The 21,037-nt window shown below is 46.7% G+C and overlaps 1 protein-coding gene across 1 annotated transcript in view; it reads left to right on the forward strand.

Annotated features, from left to right (window-relative positions):
• The window catches only part of LOC135209167 (peroxisomal membrane protein PMP34-like), a 58,641-nt gene that overhangs the window by 30,510 nt on the left and 7,094 nt on the right, over positions 1–21,037 (forward strand). Inside the window, exons 4-7 of the mRNA XM_064241840.1 lie at positions 11,920–12,065; positions 13,048–13,173; positions 13,487–13,734; positions 15,384–15,451. Coding sequence (XP_064097910.1) covers positions 11,920–12,065; positions 13,048–13,173; positions 13,487–13,734; positions 15,384–15,451 — 588 coding nt within the window. The remainder of the gene's footprint in view (positions 1–11,919; positions 12,066–13,047; positions 13,174–13,486; positions 13,735–15,383; positions 15,452–21,037) is intronic.

Here is a 21,037-nt window from a genome sequence, read left to right on the forward strand (position 1 = left end):
GGTTCTCGGACCAGCCAGGTCGTACGCACAGGTGGTTGGAGGAGACCGAGAGGGGTCTGTCGCTGCTCCTCTCCTTGAGGGAGGAGGGTCTCGGGAGGTGCTCCTGTTTGAGGGACTGGACGGTCCGACTCCGCAGGACGCAGTCACTCCTGAGATCCAGAGGAACTTTGCCGAGGTTATTGCGCTGATTCGTCAGCACAACGACCTCGGGGAAAGGATCGCCGCTCCCACCATCCGAGCCCACGTCCCGGCTCGAGTCGTTCTGGGGCCCGAAGAGGGAACCCAGACCGACGGTGGGTTTGCCGCGTTCTGAGCTTGCGGACTCAGTGCTGGACCAGGTTGAATCGCTTGTCTCCGACAAGACGGTTCGCTCAAGTCTGGCAGGTCGAGCAAGTTGATTCCACCTCCTCTGCTGCGACAGCGGCGTTTTTTTACGTGCCATCTGCAGGACCCGATGCGCCCAAACAGGTGAACCCGGAGTTAGCCAGGCTGACTCCGGTGTCTCTGCAGCAGCTCCTGTCCGAGAACCTGTGGTTCTCGCAGCAAGAGGCACTAGGCCTGGAATCTACCGCCATGGCAGCTTTCCAGGCCGTCTCCTGGCTAGATCTGTGGTCCCTCACAGTATCTAAGGTCGCAGCCAACTCCGGGGGAATTTCTCCCGAAGATGACTCGGCCTTCAGGAGACTTTGCCAGTCTGGGGGAAGAGCCATCTCCTTCCTTGCCCACCAGACGGTGAACCTGTGGGCCAACCTGGTTCTCCGACGAAGGGACGCTGTCCTTACTCGGGTTTCCAGGGCGGCCGGACGTGAAGCGGCGGTTGGGGACTTCGCAACGGACCCTTACGGAGTTCCACGTCTCTCTTCCAGGAGAGATGGTGGACGCTGCGGTGGACAGACGGCGCACTGACGACAGTGACCGGCTAGTTCACCAGGCAGTCTCGAAGGCTTCTGGGCAGCCTCGGACTGCGGCCAAGTCTAAGAGCTCGGCTAGCGCTTCCTCGGTGGCTAAGACGGTAGCTGCGTCGAAGCCCCGGGGAATGACTCTGTCTTCTTCGACTTCTGGCAAGGGGAGCCGTAACCAGCCCTCCTCCCAGCCCTCCTCCTCCCGTGGAGGCTCTGGGAAGAAGTCGAAGAAAGGGGGGAAACGCTAGGGACGGCGTTCCCCTCACCTGCTGCCGGAAGTGGGGGGGTGCCTGGCCAGCCATTGGGCAAAACTTGGCAGCGCTACGGCGCCGAGACCTGGATTGTAGATGTCCTTCGGGAGGGATATCTATTACCCTTCGAATCTCGGCCACCCCTCATCCAACAACCCGGTCCAACAGCAGTCGTACGTTCCAGGGTCATCGAAGGACGTAGCACTGAGACAGGAGATCAAGACCATGCTGAGCAAGAGAGCTGTAGATCGTCACGGATCAGTCACCGGGCTTTTACAGTCGACTCTTCCTGGTGGAAAAGTCTACGAGGAGGCTGGCGCCCGGTGATAGATCTCTCTCCCCTGAACCGGTTTGTTCGCCAGACCCGTTCACGATGGAGACGGCACGTCAGTGCTCGACTCCATCGGGAGGGAGAACGATTTCATGCTTTCAGTGGACTTGAAGGATGCGTATTTCCAAATACCCATTCATCAGTCCTCCAGAAAGTACCTCCGCTTCATCCTCGAGGACGGTGTACCAGTTCAGGGCACTTTGCTTCGGTCTCTCAACCGCCCCACAGGTGGTTCACGGCGAGTGTTCACTCTGGTGTCTGCTTGGGCCCATTCGCACTGGGATACGTCTGATGAGGTATCTCGACGATTGGTTAGTCCTGGCGAGCTCCCGCTCGCAGTTGCTACAGGACAGGGATCGACTGCTCGAGTTCTGTCGCGATCTGGGGATCGTTGTGAACTTCGAAAAGTCCGATCTCGAGCCCAAGCAGAGGATGAAGTACCTGGGTATGCTGATCGACACGGTAGCAGGGCGAGTCACCCGCAGACTCGCGGATCAGCAGATTCAGGAGGCAGCCAACCAGTTCCTGTCTCGGCAGGAACAGGTAGCTCAGCGATGGCAAGTCGTGATCGGACACCTGTCGTCACTCGAGAAGTTAGTCCCTCACGGGCGTCTTCACCTGCGGTCTCTTCAGTGGAGACTAAAGGAGAGTTGGTTCACAGGCGACGGATTCCCCAAGCTTTCCAGTGTCACTGACACAGGAGGTGAGGCAGGACCCCCATAGCCTGGTGGCTGGACGGACAGGACCTCTTAAGAGGAGTGCCCCTGCGAACTCCCCCCCCAGGACATGCAGCTGTTCTCAGACGCATCGACCGAGGGATGGGGCGCACACCTGGAGGAGTTGCTGACTTCAGGAGTGTGGGACGAGAACGACAAGCACCTTCACATCAATGTACTGGAACTCAAGGCAGCGTTCCTCGCTCTCCAAGAGTTCCAGGACCGCTTGATGGGACACTCAGTGGTGTGATGTGCGACAACACCACGGTGGTGGCTTACGTCAACAAACAGGGGGGACTAGTGTCTCTCCCGTTGTACCAGTTGACTCGGCAGGTGCACGAGTGGGAGGCGAGGCAACACTCAATAGAGCTGTCGGCACGCTACATTCCAGGGAAGAGGAATGTAGTAGCAGACACGCCTCAGCCGTCGGGATCAGGTGATAGGGACCGAATGGTCTCTACACCAGGACGTGGCGGAAAGGCTCTTCGACCTGTGGGGGCGACCAGTCGTGGATCTGTTCGCCACCCGCACAACAGGAAGCTCCAGGTGTTCTTCTCGGCCGTGCCGGACCCATGGGCAGCTGCAGAGGACGCTCTCAACACCCGTGGGACAACCTCTTCGCCTATGCCTTTCCCCCGTTCAGCCTGATTCGCAAGGTGATCAGTCGAGCACTGGTCCACCCCGAATCTCAGGATGATCCTGGTGGCTCCCAAATGGCCACAGGCCATTTGGTATCCGGACCTGCTGGCTCTTCTCGCAGGAGAACCGAGAGAGATTCTTGGCACAACCTTCTCGCCCAGCCGCCACGTCGAGCGGTACCACCGAGCCAGTCCAGTCTCTAACGTCTTCACGGCTGGCTGTTATCCACCATCTCTTGCGAACGAGAGGCTTTTCTCGTAGCGCAGCAACAGAGATGGCTGGAAACGTCCGTCAGTCCTCTGCAGTGTGTACCAGGGGAAGTGGGCCGTCTTCTGTGGTTGGTGTCGTAGACGGGTCTATCTCCTCTCAGAGCCACTCTTCAGCAGGTAGCGGATTTCCTCGTTTTTCTTCGCCGAGAGAAGCTCCTCTCAGTCCCCACAGTCAAAGGATACAGAGCCGCCTTGGCGCTCGTCCTGAAACTGAGGGGATTGGACATCTCGAACTCGTTCGAGATCTCCTTGCTTATGAGGGAGCTTCGAAAGGTCTTGCCCACCCAGGGAACTTCAGGCCCCCTGAGTGGGATGGTGACTCTCGTCCTTAGGAGTCTGACTCGAACGCCGTTCGAGCCACTCCGAGAGTCGTCAGACAGGGATCTGACCCTCAAGACCCTCTTCTTGCTGGCCCTGGCATCGGCGAAGAGAGTAGGGGAACTTCATGGTCTTTCCTATGATGTACGACACTCCAGGGGATGGGGATCTGTGACGCTCGATTTCGTCCCCGAACTTCGTTGCGAAGACTCAGAAACCGTCGATCCCTGACGACAGGTTCGAGTCATTCACGATCCCCTCCCTAATGGACTTCACCGATAATGATGCGGATGAGATGCTGCTTTGTCCTGTGAGGGCGCTACGGCGCTATCTGAAGAGAACTCGACACCTCAGGCCTGAGTGTCGACGCCTCTTCGTTAGCACCGGGGTCAACAAGAAAGAAGTATCCAAGAACACTCTTTCATTCTGGCTGCGTGAGGTCATCAGGAGGGCGTATGAGGCTGATGGTAGTGACGACATCCGTACGTCCCGTCCGAGAGCTCACGAAGTCAGAAGTATTGGCCCCTCTGTTGGCGTTTCGTAAGAACTGTTCTCCGTGGCGCAGGTCCTGAAGGCAGGGGTCTGGTCTAACCAGACTACCTTTACGTCCTTCTACCTTCGGGATATTGCCCACAGGTCCTTGGATACCTTTTCTTGGGAACCCGTGGTGGTGCTCAACAAGTTGTGTAGCTAACCAGACCCTCGCAGGCTGAAACAGCATCGAGCCTGGTGTGACTGTGTGGATGGATGTGTGAGTGAGTGAGTGACTGGCTCTCTCTTCCCATCTTTTCCTCCTCCTCTACCTGTGGGCAGAGGGCCACGGTCGTCACTACGCTGGATGAGGACGAGATGCAGGTGAGCTATATGACAGAGCCCCATCCTATCCCTTTCACTAGGGGATAGGAGCAGAATATCACACTTCTACAAGGGGGGGAAGTGGTGCCTACAAGAGTCAAACCCATGACTTTATATTTGCTCCTGTACAGGAACAGTTCTTACATTGCTGGTACGAAGAGATACGCATGCCTCTCTCTTAGTACTCGGTCCAGAGGTCTGACCATTGATCCTGCGGTGCACACCCCGATCAATCGGACAGAGGCTTGGGATCCCTCCCTCGCTCTTACGACCAGGGAGGCTTCCAAGGTTGGGCGAACACCAGTCTGTTCACAAAAGACTCAGATTCCTCCCACCAAGAAGTGAGTCTTCCTATTGTAAAAGGACGAAGGTTGTATGCCGTGTCGGAACAAATGACAATTTGTCCAAAATTGCATTTTTCCTAACTATACAAACCTGAGGTCCACACATAGCCCCACCTCATGCCACCCCTACTCTGCAGTTTTTGCTTGGGCCAAAAGCAAAAGTGATTTGTTTACCTCCCAGTCCCCGCGCGCGCGCGCCTGTCGGACAAGAAGTTAACTACCGAACCCCTTGTTCGAAAGCTTACGACCTATCCAGCTGCCGCTAGTACCTTCCTATTGTAAAAGGACCTCAGGTTTGTATAGTTAGGAAAAATGCAATTTTGGACAAATTGTCATTTCAGGGCCTTGTGTTTCGCCTGTCCACAGCTCCTCAGGTCTTCACAAACCTGATGAAGAATGTGGCGAGGTTTCTTCACCTCAAAGGCGTCAACATCTCTCTATATCTGGACGATTGGCTCATCAGGGCCAGAACAGAGAGACAGTGAGGACCTTCTTTGACCCTAGACCTGATAAAGGCGTTGGGACTACTCGTGAACCTCGAGAAGTCACAAAAACTGATCCCCAGACAGAACTTGGTCTATCTGGGGATTCAGATGGATTCTCGGGGTTTTCGAGTATTTCCTTCGCAGAGAGAATCGTGAGAGGCTTGGAGAAAGTCTCTCTCTTCTTAGGGAAAGAACGAACTTCGGCGAGGGAATGGTTAAGCCTTCTAGGGACCCTTTCCTAGCTCGAACAGTTCTTTCCTCTAGGAAGACTGCATCTTCGTCCTCTTCAGTTTTTCCTAAGGAGATCATGGAATTGGAAGACGGGACTTCTCTCCGACAGTTTTCTCCTTCCAATGGAGATGAAACCACACCTGCAATGGTGGTTGTCCCCTCTAAAAGAGAACAAGGGAATTTCCGAGTGTTATATTCAGACGCATCGGAGAAGGGTTGGGGAGCAACACTAGGACGAGAGAAGTGTCAGGCACCTGGAAGGCAGCACAGGTGTCCTGGCACATAAATTGCAAAGACTTCTAGCAGTCACTTGGCTCTAAAGTTCTTCGAACCTTTTGTGGCAAACAGTGTGGTCCAAGTGAATGTGGACAACACTCCCGCCCTGTCCTACATTCGGAAGCAAGGAGGAACACACTCCTTGTTCCTATACGAAATAGCAAGAGATCTGCTACTTTGGACCTCCCAGAGGAACATCTCCCTCCTGACAAGATTTGTTCAGGGTACGAGAAACGTCAGGGCGGACAGACTGAGCAGGAGAAGCCAGGTCCTTCACACAGAATGGACCCTTCATTCAGAGGTGTGTCAGAGTCTTTGGGATCTTTGGGGCACTCCTCATGTAGATCTGTTCGCCACATTCCTTTCCAAAAGGCTGGAAGTCTTTTGCTCAGTGGTGGAACGACCCAAGAGCTCTCGTGGTCGACGCCTTCCTGCTAGACTGGTCTCCATGTAGACGTGTATGCTTTTCCCCCTTTCAAAATCCTGGGGCAAGTGTTGAGAAAGTTTGTAGCGTCCAACGGGACAAGAATGACCCTGATAGCCCCGTTTTGGCCAGCACAAGATTGGTTTGCAGAGGTGCTGGAGTGGACAGTAGACTTCCCAAGGATCCCTTCCAAGAAGGATGGATCTTCTCAGACAGCCACACTTCGAGAGGTTTCATCAAAACCTCCCCGCTCTCGCGCTGACTGCCTTTTCGACTATCGAAAGACTTGTCAGAGCGAGGGGATTTTCTCGCGAAGCTGCAAGCGCTATCGCTAGAGCCCGCAGAGCTTCCACTAGACGAGTCTATCAGTCTAAGTGGGAGGTTTTTAGAAGGTGGTGTAAGTCTAAGAAGTTGTCCTCCTCCAGTACCTCTATAACCGAAATCGCTGATTTCCTTTTGTTCCTGAGAGAGGTCTCGCACTTATCTGTATCGACTATCAAAGGATACAGGAGCATGCTTTCGGCAGTCTTCAGAAAACAGAGGCCTAGAGATTGCTGATAATAAAGATCTGCACAACTTGATTAGATCGTTGAAACGACAAAATCTAAGGAACTAACTCCTCCCAGCTGGAACCTGGATGTAGTTCTCAAGTTCCTTTCGTCTGACAGATTCGAGCCTCCTCATTTAGCTTCGTTTAGGGATTTAACGAGGAAATGCTTGTTTCTCCTATCTTTGGCGACAGCCAAAAGAGTTGATGAACTTCACGCCCTTGAAGATGAAGTCAGCTTTAATAGAGACTCGGCCTTCTGCTCGTTTAGAACACTTTTTCTAGCGAAAAATGAAAACCCCTCGAATCCCTGGCCCAAGAGATTCGAGATTAAAGGCTTATCGAGTCTAGTAGGTAGAGAAACAGAAAGGTCTCTTTGCCCTGTAAGAGCCTTGAAGTTCTACTTACAAAGGAAGAAACAAATGGGAGGCTCTTAGAAGACAAAGTCTTTGGTTGTTCGATTAAGGGACACCCCACAAGAATCATGTCTAAGAACGCATTAGCTTCTTCATAAGGAGCGTCATTACAGATGCTCACAAGTTCTGTCCTGACGACTCTTTTCCGCTTTTAAGAGTAAAAGCTCATGAAGTTAGAGCAGTGGCGACGTCTCTCTCTTTTCAGAAGAATATGTCGCTAAAGAAAATCATTGATACGACATATTGGAGGTGCAATTCGGTATTTGCATCTCACTATCTTAAAGACGTTCGCGTGACCTACGAGAAATGTTTTTCTCTGGGGCCTTTCGTATCGGCGGATACGATACTGGGTACGGGAGCAAACACCAATCCTTAACTTTGTACTTACCTTCTACTAGATATGTTCTAGATTTCTGCTGACAAAGAGGGCTCGGTGCTGCGCTGGCGGCCAGTCACTGTTGTTCAGCAAGGAACTCTTGTGATATCTTTTAGAGGAGTATTAAAAATTTTTTTTGAGAATTTTTGTATGAATGCGTTTTAGTTTCGAGTTATGGGTTGTTTGTAATGAGTTCGGGGATAACTCAGAACAATTCTATATACTAACATGGTGGTTAGGATCAGGTGGTCGGGATTGGTTGTGCTCCTTCATAAGGTGTGTTGTCATAGAAGTGGTCCAGTACCCATTGACAAAGTCCTTTCAGGCTCTGCCGAGTAAGCGGTTCATATACCCATCGGCAGACCCACAAGAACTCTTAGCCATAGATCACATATCTCGCTAAAGTCTTGAGGTGATGCAGACTACCGGGCTACAGCCACGAAGTCTACCACCTATCAGGTAGGAACCAAGGTTTTTCTTTTATACCTACAACATATGTTGTTTACCTGTCTATTCCATATTAGCTGTCTCTTACCCTCCACCAAAGGGTGCCAATCAGCTAAGTATATATCTGACAGGTAAGTTCATTGTATGAAAAATGATATTGTATAATACAATAAAGTTTCATACATACTTACCTGGCAGATATATACGATTAATGGCCCACCCAGCCTCCCCGCAGGAGACAGGTGGAAGAGAGAAAATATGATAGAAAACGGGAATGGTTCCTAGTCCTGCCGCCCAGGGCAGGCAGGTAGATCACCTGACCTACCGGTAGCGAGTGGCGCGAAATTTGAATTTCTGTCGGGGACGACGGAGTCTTAGCTAAGTATATATCTGCCAGGTAAGTATGTATGAAACTTTATTGTATTATAACAATATCATGTTCTCTATGGAGACTTCGGCCTCAGTCCTTGCGGCTTTACGTCAAGGAGATTGGATGGTGTCGCTGGATCTCCAGGACGCTTATTTTCATGTCCCGATTCAACCCGTTCTTCGAAGAAAGTACCTCCGTTTCATGACGGGGGGAAGGATCTTTCAGTTCAGGGCCTTGTGTTTCGGCCTGTCCACAGCTCCTCAGGTCTTCACAAACCTGATGAAGAATGTGGCGAGGTTTCTTCACCTCAAAGGCGTCAACATCTCTCTATATCTGGACGATTGGCTCATCAGGGCCAGAACAGAGAGACAGTGTTTGGAGGACCTTTCTTTGACCCTAGACCTGATAAAGGCGTTGGGACTACTCGTGAACCTCGAGAAGTCACAACTGATCCCCAGACAGAACTTGGTCTATCTGGGGATTCAGATGGATTCTCGGGGTTTTCGAGTATTTCCTTCGCAAGAGAGAATCGTGAGAGGCTTGGAGAAAGTCTCTCTCTTCTTAGGGAAAGAACGAACTTCGGCGAGGGAATGGTTAAGCCTTCTAGGGACCCTTTCCTTGCTCGAACAGTTCTTTCCTCTAGGAAGACTGCATCTTCGCCCTCTTCAGTTTTTCCTAAGGAGATCATGGAATTGGAAGACGGGACTTCTCTCCGACAGTTTTCTCCTTCCAATGGAGATGAAACCACACCTGCAATGGTGGTTGTCCCCTCTAAAAGAGAACAAGGGAATTTCTCTGGAAGTTCCGAACCCAAGCCGAGTGTTTATATTCAGACGCATCGGAGAAGGGTTGGGGAGCAACACTAGGACCGAGAGAAGTGTCAGGCACCTGGAAGGCAGCACAGGTGTCCTGGCACATAAATTGCAAAGAACTTCTAGCAGTTCACTTGGCTCTAAAGTTCTTCGAACCTTTTGTGGCAACAGTGTGGTCCAAGTGAAGTGGACAACACTACTGCCCTGTCCTACATTCGGAAGCAAGGAGGAACACACTCCTTGTTCCTATACGAAAATAGCAAGAGATCTGCTACTTTGGACCTCCCAGAGGAACATCTCCCTCCTGACAAGATTTGTTCAGGGTACGAGAAACGTCAGGGCGGACAGACTGAGCTGGAGAAGCCAGGTCCTTCACACAGAATGGACCCTTCATTCAGAGGTGTGTCAGAGTCTTTGGGATCTTTGGGGCACTCCTCATGTAGATCTGTTCGCCACATTCCTTTCCAAAAGGCTGGAAGTCTTTTGCTCAGTGGTGGAAGACCCCAAGAGCTCTCGTGGTCGACGCCTTCCTGCTAGACTGGTCTCATGTAGACGTGTACGCTTTTCCCCCTTTCAAAATCCTGGGGCAAGTGTTGAGAAAGTTTGTAGCGTCCAACGGGACAAGAATGACCCTGATAGCCCCGTTTTGGCTAGCACAAGATTGGTTTGCAGAGGTGCTGGAGTGGACAGTAGACTTCCCAAGATCCCTTCCAAGAAGGATGGATCTTCTCAGACAGCCACACTTCGAGAGGTTTCATCAAAACCTCCCCGCTCTCGCGCTGACTGCCTTTCGACTATCGAAAGACTTGTCAGAGCGAGGGGATTTTCTCGCGAAGCTGCAAGCGCTATCGCTAGAGCCCGCAGAGCTTCCACTAGACGAGTCTATCAGTCTAAGTGGGAGGTTTTTAGAAGGTGGTGTAAGTCTAAGAAGTTGTCCTCCTCCAGTACCTCTATAACCGAAATCGCTGATTTCCTTTTGTTCCTGAGAGAGGTCTCGCACTTATCTGTATCGACTATCAAAGGATACAGGAGCATGCTTTCGGCAGTCTTCAGAAACAGAGGCCTAGAGATTGCTGATAATAAAGATCTGCACGACTTGATTAGATCGTTTGAAACGACAAAATCTAAGGAACTAACTCCTCCCAGCTGGAACCTGGATGTAGTTCTCAAGTTCCTTTCGTCTGACAGATTCGAGCCTCCTCATTTAGCTTCGTTTAGGGATTTAACGAGGAAATGCTTGTTTCTCCTATCTTTGGCGACAGCCAAAAGAGTTGGTGAACTTCACGCCCTTGAAGATGAAGTCGGCTTTAATAGAGACTCGGCCTTCTGCTCATTTAGAACACTTTTTCTAGCGAAAAATGAAAACCCCTCGAATCCCTGGCCCAAGAGATTCGAGATTAAAGGCTTATCAAGTCTAGTAGGTAGAGAAACAGAAAGGTCTCTTTGCCCTGTAAGAGCCTTGAAGTTCTACTTACAAAGGAAGAAACAAATGGGAGGCTCTAGACAAAGTCTATGGTGTTCGATTAAGGACCCCACAAGAATCATGTCTAAGAACGCATTAGCTTTCTTCATAAGGAGCGTCATTACAGATGCTCACAAGTTCTGTCCTGACGACTCTTTTCCGCTTTTAAGAGTAAAAGCTCATGAAGTTAGAGCAATGGCGACGTCTCTCTCTTTTCAGAAGAATATGTCGCTAAAGAAAATCATTGATACGACATATTGGAGGTGCAATTCGGTATTTGCATCTCACTATCTTAAAGACGTTCGCGTGACCTACGATAAATATTTTTCTCTGGGGCCTTTCGTATCGGCGGATACGATACTGGGTACGGGAGCAAACACCAATCCTTAACTTTGTACATACCTTCTACTAGATATGTTCTAGATTTCTGCTGACAAAGAGGGCTCGGTGCTGCACTGGCAGCCAGTCACTGTTGTTCAGCAAGGAACTCTTGTGATATCTTTTAGAGGAGTATTAAAATTTTTTTTGAGAATTTTTGTATGAATGCGTTTTAGTTTCGAGTTATGGGTTGTTTGTAATGAGTTCGGGGATAACTCAGAACAATTCTATATACTAACATGGTGGTTAGGATCAGGTGGTCGGGATTGGTTGTGCTCCTTCATAAGGTGTGTTGTCATAGAAGTGGTCCAGTACCCATTGACAAAGTCCTTTCAGGCTCTGCCGAGTAAGCGGTTCATATACCCATCGGCAGACCCACAAGAAACTCTAGCCATAGATCACATATCTCGCTAAAGTCTTGAGGTGATGCAGACTACCGGGCTACAGCCACGAAGTCTACCACCTATCAGGTAGGAACCAAGGTTTTTCTTTTATACCTACAACATATGTTGTTTACCTGTCTATTCCATATTAGCTGTCTCTTACCCTCCACCAAAGGGTGCCAATCAGCTAAGTATATATCTGACAGGTAAGTTCATTGTATGAAAATGATATTGTTATAATACAATAAAGTTTCATACATACTTACCTGGCAGATATATACGATTAATGGCCCACCCAGCCTCCCCGCAGGAGACAGGTGGAAGAGAGAAAATATGATAGAAAACGGGAATGGTTCCTAGTCCTGCCGCCCAGGGCAGGCAGGTAGATCACCTGACCTACCGGTAGCGAGTGGCGCGAAATTTGAATTTCTGTCGGGGACGACGGAGTCTTAGCTAAGTATATATCTGCCAGGTAAGTATGTATGAAACTTTATTGTATTATAACAATATCATTTTAGGTCTCAGGTCTATTAAGTAGTATTTTTCTTTAAGAGCAATCAAAAGCATAGTAATAAAAAAACTAACATACCTGGTAATAATCTTTAAAATTTCAAGCTTTGGAAAAATGTTAATTTTTACTTAAGTATAGTTATGCTATAAGATTTTATGCATTAATTGCTTTCCCAGTGATGGCCTCTACCGTGGACTATTTCCTGTAATAGAATCACTCTATTGCTCCAATTTCGTGTATTTCTACACATTCCATGGACTGAAAAGGGTGGCGAATGAAGACAAAACCATCCTTCGAGATTTGTTGCTAGGGATGGTAGCCGGTAAGTGATGTAGAGAAATATTCATACCAAGCCAAATTTATTTCTTCATACTAATGTTTGTAGTGATGATACCATTAAATTGTTTTCTGAAAAAAGAGTGTTGTACATTGTGCAACTGATGCTTATTGCTTCCTAGAACATTTTTCATTGTGTGAGTTGAAGCGTGAAATCTTTTTGTCCATATCTTTTCACTCTTTCAGGGAGTTTTAATGATACTTTTATTTCTTGCTTGGTACATGTTTATGGAAAATAATACCATGAAATATTGTGTAATGAAAGCCATGATTATCAGAGCTTGAAAATGCAAGTTTTACATTATTAATCAGCCCTAATAATATGCCTTATTCATTTCATGACTTTCAAAATTGGAAACTCTTCCAATGAATTATGATTGACAGGAATTACTTTAAGTAAAATTGCAAAACAGATGAAAGAAACAGTTTAGGAAAATCATGTTAAAGGGATTAATAATGATAATTCTAGTTATTTTGTAATCATAAACCATGAAGTTCCCAGGATGAATATACAAGGATATGTGCAGAAACAAAACACACACACACCTCATTGCAGTATGCCATTCAGAAAACTATTAATAAATTAAATTTTCCACATCTGTTCAGAACCAATATGGAGAAATTCTGGGGTTTTTGTATTCTTGCATTATACAACATGCAAAGGATCTCTTCAATGTTTGGGATAGAGTTGAGAAAAGGTTATGTAATATTTTGGAAGTGAAGAATATTCTTGAGCCTTCTCTTGGTATATTGAACCTTGTATTATTTGACTTTCTAAATCATAGAAAACAGACTTTACAGGTGATGGTAGCTGTTCCCAACCAAACATTTGTTGAGGTTATGGTAAACAGTCTTGTTTTCCTCAGTACAGGAATACAGATGTTTTTTTTTTTTTTAAATACATAATGGAAAGAATTTTACAAACAGGAGATATTTTGTAAACCCTAAGGTCAGATCTGTTTTCTTAGGATGTGTTAATGTTATGATGACAAATCCTCTGTGGGTTGTGAATACTCGCATGAAGATGCAAGGTGCACGGCTCAAGGGTGGCAGTCAGTCTTCTCCTCAGAAGCACAATTACAAGAATCTTATAGGTAAGCCGTTGTGGTATTTTGCCATTAGCTGTTAGATCAAGTAATGATGTGTTTCATGGTAGTTTTAAAATCTCATGGAATGTGTGTTTTGTAATATGATCATTGAATTTATAGATTTTTTTACCAGGCTTTTTATGCTTTATATTGTACATCCAGTCCCAATGTGTTTACACTTTTAATACATGTTTTTCTCATCAGTACCTTGCTTGATATATTATGAGTAGTATTTTAAATCAATTTTTTATTGTTAATTTTCAAAATCAATTAGGAATCAATGCCATCAATTTGATAAATTGTTTTTCATATTTTTAAGATGGTCTCATACAAGTGAAAAGGAAGGAGGGCATTACTGGACTGTGGTCTGGAGCATGTTCTTCTCTCATCTTGACGATCAATCCAGCCATCCAGTTCATGGCTTATGAAGCAATGAAAAGGCAGATGCAAAAAATGTATGAAAGCCAGCAGCTCAACTCTCTTGTTGTCTTTGGTGTTGGGGCAGTCGCAAAAGCAATAGCTACTGTTCTAACTTACCCAATTCAACTTGTGCAGGCAAAGCAGAGGGTAAGCATCTCATGAATATTGGCTATTTAGTTTCATCTGCTTTTTAACTGGATCCAGCTATGCGCAAGAAATTATCCTATTGTTAAGACCGAAGTAGCTATGAAAAATACAAATTGTCTTAGAAAATTTGCCATTTTGTGGTGTTTAACATTTGGCAGATTATGTTCTTTCTCTTCTACCTTGTGCACTTTTTACCTAAGTTCCTTTCTGATCCATGTCATCACATTTTTGTCCTCAGTATCCAGTCATCAACACCCAACACTTCACTGAATTTATTTGTTCTCTTCTCTTTTTATTACATGTCCAAACAAATTGAGCTTTGAGACCTTGGTCAGTCTATTTTCCAGCTCCTTAATGCCATATTTCTCTTCTGCTTCCTCATCAATTTTCTTTAGCCATGAATCTCTGCCTTATCTTGTGATTACCTTTTTAGAATTTAGTCCATCTTCTGTTAGACCACATCTTCAATATGTAAGATAACATAATTCCAGTAAATACCAGCAGTTATCTTCATCACTGTCATACAATAGTAAAGCTGTGTTAGAGTTGAAGGTTCTCTGATAAATAACAATAGCTTTCGAACCTTGTGTTAGGTTCATCCTCAGTTAAGTAACAGGATGAATTAAAGAACCATCAACTCTTACACAGTTGTATTATTCTGGACCTGGAATCATTATCATCATTTTCAACATGGAAAACTGTGCCCACTCATATATTTTCACTTTATCATTTTATAACTTCATTCTGTATAATTTTCTTAAAAATAGTGTATGTACTTTAACACATTTAGCCTACATTCCCAAGTTAGCCTAACTGTAAGTCAACTATGCTTAACTTTTCTCAGAATCTGTGAAATATTATCAGTGATTTTCATCTCCTAAATTTAATATCTTCACAATTATCGTTGTTTATTTCGTCGTCATTTATTTTGATCGTAGATGGTAATGAAATGACAGACATAAAAGAATGAGTTTTGGCAATGACTCAGTGGATTCGGCATCAAAAAGTAAACAAAGCAAACCTCCATCTATTGGGGAAAATGAACTCCAAACATTCACTATTTGAGGGGAATGATAGAGACATTTTCTGCCATAGATAAAGATTTATACTTACATTTCTTACCTCTATCACCATGTTATCTTTTGGGTGGCATATCAAATGGGTAAATATACAGCTATACAAAAAAATGAGGTCTTTCAAGCACTCTAACAGTAAGGAATTCATGTGTTACCAAATGTTTCATTGTTTTGTTTAAAAGTTTTGACTTCGTAGAGCCTTTTCAAGTGGAATCTTCAAAAGAATATATTTATGCATTTAAATTTAATAGTGAAAACATATTTTACTTCAAACATTTTCATTACTAATAATTATTTTCATAAAAACAAGAGAGATTTGGCAAAATTTTTGCTGTTGGGAAGTTGTAAAAAAATATGTGGTTCCGCCTTCGTCCGCTCAACGAATTAATGGCTGCCAATTCAAAATCGAGCCGAACCAGGGAAGTTCCCGTACCGCAGAATTCCGGATTTAAAAAGTTTGACTGTATAAGCCCTTTTCAAGTACTGATCCAAATACTGGAATCAGCGTGAATATTTATTGAACATTTTCACACATTTTTGGAATATGTTAACTTTTGTTTTCATATCTTCCAGCATGGCCACACATACGAAGGACTCCCACAGAAAGCAGGCCTGATCTCCATCATGCTTTTCATCCTCAGGTAATCCAAGAATGAAGTTTAATCTGTATTCCATTTGTCTCATTGTCTTGTGTAATGTATCTGTATTTTTTTAATGATATTTTTGTCAAGGGAGCATGAATGTGTAACACGAGAGTTTAAATATTTTAATGTATTCCAAGAGCATAAAACTGAAAATGTGTAAAAGGATGCAATTTGTGAGAGAATAATTGTTGTTTTAATGTATGACACTTACCTGGCAGGTATATATATAGCTATATTCTCTGTTCCACCTGGCAGAAATTTTCAAAACTCGCGGCAAACGCTAGTAACCTATTAGTAGTTCAGGCAACCACCACCCCGTTACCGTGGCGCTAGCGCTAGGAACCGTTCCCAATTGGGCAGATTTTCTCTGCCAGCCGAACCGGCAACATTGTTGGTGGTTCCCTGCTAGGATTTTCATTCTCGTTGCTGACTTTTCATGGATTTTGGTATTGTACTCGGAAACGTTAGCTTGGCATTCGCTTTGGATTGTTCTTTAAAGATGTCTGATACTGGGAGTATGTTTAGAGTGTGTGTAAAAGAGGGGTGTAAGGTAAGATTGCCGAAAGCTTCGGTCGACCCTCATACCATTTGTAAGAAGTGTAGAGAGCATGTGTGTACTTGGGAGAATAGGTGCTTTGAATGTGAGAATTTATCAGAGTAGGAATGGAAGATATTTATGAAATATGTTGAGAGACTTGAGAAAGATCGTGTAAGGAGATCTGTTTCTCGTATGAGAAAGTCAAATTCTTCTAGAAAAGGAGTGAATGTATTTCCTCTCCAGCTCCTTCTAACGTAGAATTGGTAGTTCCTTCTCCCCAGGTATCTCCTGCGCCCGCTGCTGTATCGGAGGAGGCGAACGATACAAATATTGTGAAGGTGTTCGCTGCCCTTGCGTCCATGGGCGACCAGATACAGCGACTTACAGATAAAGTTAGTGCTTTCGATGTCAGTGAAAGTGTAGTGGAGGGGGCGTCTGATCGTCTCTCTCGTGCTCCTAGACCTAGACCTCTGTCAAGCTCCCAGACCCAAGGGAGAAGGCATGTCGACAGTCGAAGGGAGGCGAGAGAGGTTTTGTCACGGTCAGGCATCCCTCGAACAGTCCTGTTGCAAGTTCCCAGGCTGTTGCAGTTCGCCGCAGAAAAGGCGTAACTGGGAAGTGTGCGTCCTCGGAAGGTTCGACTTCCGAGCGAGAACGTCGGTATGCAGTGGTGTCTCGCCCCCTCAAGAGGACTTTCAGGACATCAACTGCTCTCGAGAGACATGCTCAAGATCGTGAGGCTTGGAGTAGTCCTGAGGTGTTGTCCTCCTCGGAAGACGGGGACGCAGTTCCGATCAAGAGGAAAAGGATTTTTCGTGCTAAAGAGGACTCAGGGCGCACTGGCGCTATACGTCCTTCTCGGCCTTGGATTTCGATGAGAGAATCTCCTCCATCTTCTTGTGTATCTTCCCCTCGTCTTTCTCCGTCGGGTAGAGTACAAGATCGCTCTCCGTTAGGTCGCAGTCCCGCTCGTAATCCTCCTCCTTCGTCCTCTACCATTCAGGAGGATAGTACGAAGGGTTTCTTAAGGGAAATGCAGTCCAAGCTGGCAGTTCTTGTGAAGTCTTGGGATGCTCCTGGGCAAGCATCTTCGAGGCGGAAGGACGATTTTCTTCCCATTAAGTCTTCTAAAAGGGAAGACAAGGACGCGTTCGCCGAGGACTCAGGGCGCACTGGCGCTAGGAGGACAAGCGATCGCTTGGTTATGCAGGACGCAGAACACAGGAAGAAAATAGTTTCGGAAGAAGCAGGACGCAAACGTCAGGACGCGGGACCAATTGTGGACGCAGGACGCAGGCGACAGGAAGCAGGCGTGTCTACGATCGGGACGCAGGACGCAAGGCGGGCAGGACATCGAGAGGCGGCAGGACGCCGACTCCTCGGTAGCCGCAGGACGCAGGCGGCAGGACGCTATTCCGTCAACGAAGCGTCAACACGACAATGATTTACAAGACATTTCTTCAGCAGAAGAGGAATTGGAATTAATTGAGGAAAAGAATACGGAACCTTCTTCAGATTATAAGGTTCTGACTTCACGTCTTATTGCTAATTTTGAAGGGGAATTTAAACCGACAGCTCCGTTATCTCCCTTATCACAGTTTTCCAAGACTAGGACTCCAAAGAAGTCCTCTTTCCTTAAGATGACTATGTCAATTTCGGCGAAGAAGGCCCTTCAACGTGTGAATGACTGGATGAAGGATAAGAAAGAAGCGGGAAAATACTCTTTTGTTTTTCCACCAGCTAAGTTAGCATCGAAGTCAGGAGTATGGTACGCTACTGGAGAAAGTCTAGGCCTGGGAGTACCTGCCTCCTCCCAGGGGGACTTCTCCAGTATAGTAGACAGCTCACGCAGACAGGCGTTACAGTCTGCTAAGGTCTGGTGGACGTCTTCAGAGTTTGACCATCTTTTTAAAGGGATTTTTAGGACTTTCGAAGTCTTCAATTTCCTGGATTGGTCTTTGGGAGCACTAGCGAACTCCCTAGGAGAAGAGGATTCGCAGGATTTAGAAACAGCTAAGAGCATTATGTCCTGCCTGGACAAGGCTCTGAGAGACGGAACGAATGAACTGGCTTCGTTATTCACAGCAGGAGTACTAAAGAAGAGATCGCTGTTGTGTTCTTTCGCTTCAAAAGGAGTTTCTAACTCTCAGAAATCGGAGTTGCTGTTCTCTCCGCTTTCGAAACAGCTGTTTCCTTCAGAGGTGATTAGGGATATAGCTCTCTCCCTTTCTCAGAAGGCCACTCAAGATCTTCTCTCGTCTTCAGTTAAGAAGTTCTTACCATCCAAGTTGGTTAAGAAAACTCCAAAGGATACTAGGCCTTCGCAACAGCCCTTTCGAGGAAGAACTTCGCTCGACCCGCCTTTAGGGGTAAGAAGAGTACCCACTAAAAGAGGAGCCAAGACCACCTCTAAAGAATGAGAATTCAGTCCTCCAGACGACAGTGGGAGCCAGACTTCAAGGTTTTTGGGAAGTTTGGCAGAACATGAAGGCAGATCCCTGGGCTGTCAACGTAGCTCGGGAAGGGTACAAGATTCCTTTCTTGAAGAGACCTCCTCTCGCAACATCTCAGAGAGCCCTCGGGGCAAATTACAACGATTTAGTGAAGAAAGCGGCTCTGTGGGAGCAAGTAGCTTCCATGCTAGAGAAAGGAGCCATAGAGCCTGTTCTGGATCACGAATCTCGGGATTTTACAACCGCTTGTTCCTGGTTGCAAAGTTCCATCGGGAGGTTGGAGGCCAGTTCTGGACGTAAGGTCAACTGAATCTTTTCGTAGAAAAGACCAAGTTCACTATGGAGACGAACGATTCAGTGCTGGCAGCGGTACGTCCAGGGGACTGGATGGTGACCCTGGACTTACAAGACGCATACTTTCATATTCCGATTCATCCAGGAAGCAGGAAGTATCTAAGGTTTGTGATTCAGGACAGGGTCTTTCAGTTCAAGGCCCTATGCTTCGGCCTTTGCACAGCCCCTCAAGTGGTCACGAGGATGATGTCCAATGTGGCAAGATGGTTACATTTAAGAGGGATCAGAGTGTCTTTTTATCTGGACGACTGGTTGATAAGATCCCAATCAAGAAGTCAATGTCTGGAGGACTTGAGTCAAACATTGGACTTAGCAAAAGACCTAGGTCTGGTAGTAAACATGGGAAAGTCTCAATTGGATCCCCAACAACAGATAGTTTATTTGGGGATTCAGATATCGTCAGTGACTTTTCGGGCTTTTCCGTCCCCCGAAAGGCAAGCCCAATGCATTCGGAAGGTGCAGGACTTTCTAAAGAAAGACCGATGCTCAGCAAGAGAGTGGATGAGTCTACTGGGCACACTCTCTTCGCTAGAGAGGTTCATTTCTTTAGGAAGACTGCACATGAGACCTCTACAGTTTTTCCTGAAGGATTCATGGCCAAGGAAATTGCAACCGGATTCCTTCCAGTTTCTAATTCCTGCCGAAGTAAAGGAGGAATTAAAGTGGTGGCTAACTCCAGGCAGGTTAGCAAGAGAGATGTCGCTTCAGCAAAAGAGCCCAGACCTCGTCTTGTTTTCCGACGCGTCGGACGCGGGTTGGGGAGCAACATTAGGCCCTCAAGAGGTGTCGGGACTTTGGAGCAAGAAAGAAACAAAGTGGCACATAAACAGGAAGGAACTGATGGCAATTTTCTTGGCCTTGAAGCACTTCAGAGAGTTGATTCGAGACAAGACAGTGCAGATCAACTCGGACAACACCACGGCTCTGGCATACATCCGAAAACAAGGAGGAACTCATTCTTTTCCCCTTTACAATCTGGCAAAGGAAGTTCTGCTTTGGGCGGAAGAGGAAAAGGTGGTGCTACTCACCAGGTTTATACAAGGAGAGAAGAATGTGGGTGCGGACCTGTTGAGCAGAAGAGAACAACTTCTCTCGACGGAGTGGACGTTGCACATGGAGGTTTGCCAGAGCCTGTGGAAGTTGTGGGGCCGTCCGGTAGTAGATCTGTTTGCGACAGCCAGAACAAAAAGGTTACCAACCTATTGCTCTCCGGTTCCAGACCAGGAAGCAGTGGCGGTCGACGCATTCCTGATGGATTGGTCAAACTTAGATCTGTACCCTTTTCCTCCGTTCAAGGTACTGGGGAAAGTGATGAAGAAGTTCAGGAGAGCCAAGGAACGAGGATGACCTTAATAGCCCCGTTTTGGCCGGCCCAAAGTTGGTTCACAGAGGTACTGGAATGGACAGTAGATACGCCAAGGACTCTTCCTCTAAGAGTAGATTTACTCAGACAACCCCACTTCGACAGGTTTCACAAGAATACCCTCGCTCTGGGTCTGACTGCGTTCAGACTATCGAACGTCTTGTCAGAGCGAGGGGATATTCTAGAGAGGTGGCCAGTGCAGTGGCTAGAGCCAGAAGAACCTCCACAATCACAGTATATCAGTCGAAGTGGGAGAATTTCCGGAAGTGGTGTAAGAACAGGAAAGTGTCTTCATCCAGTACCTCTGTGACCCAAATCGCAGATTTCCTTCTATACTTGAGGAAGGAATTGGGCTTGTCAGTTTCGACAATCAAAGGTTATAAGAGTATGCTAACCTCAGTGTTTAGACACAGGGATCTAGACATCTCGAATAACTTAGACCTTAGAGATCTGATTAGGTCATTTGGTACGAAGAAACAATCACAATGCAGGCCACCTGCTTGGAACCTTGATGTGGTCTTGAAGTATTTAACTTCTAGCAAATTCGAACCTTTAGAGAAATCCTCTCTGAGAGATCTTGCTAAGAAAACTATCTTTTTAGTAGCATTGGCAACTGCTAAAAGAGCTAGTGAGCTTCAGGCCATATCGAAGAAGGTGGGATGGAGACATGGCAACGCAGTGTGTTCATTCCAAGAAGGTTTCTTGGCCAAGAATGAGAATCCAGCTAATCCTTGGCCAAGATCCTTTGAAGTTTTGGGTCTGGCTGAGTTAGTGGGTCACGAGCAAGAAAGAGTTCTATGCCCAGTGAGAGCGTTGCGGTGTTATATGGAAAGAACAAGAGATATCAGAGGGAATTCTGATGCTCTGTGGTGTTC

This window comes from Macrobrachium nipponense, chromosome 37 (genome assembly GCF_015104395.2).
Source record: "Macrobrachium nipponense isolate FS-2020 chromosome 37, ASM1510439v2, whole genome shotgun sequence".
Classification (NCBI taxonomy): domain Eukaryota; kingdom Metazoa; phylum Arthropoda; class Malacostraca; order Decapoda; family Palaemonidae; genus Macrobrachium; species Macrobrachium nipponense.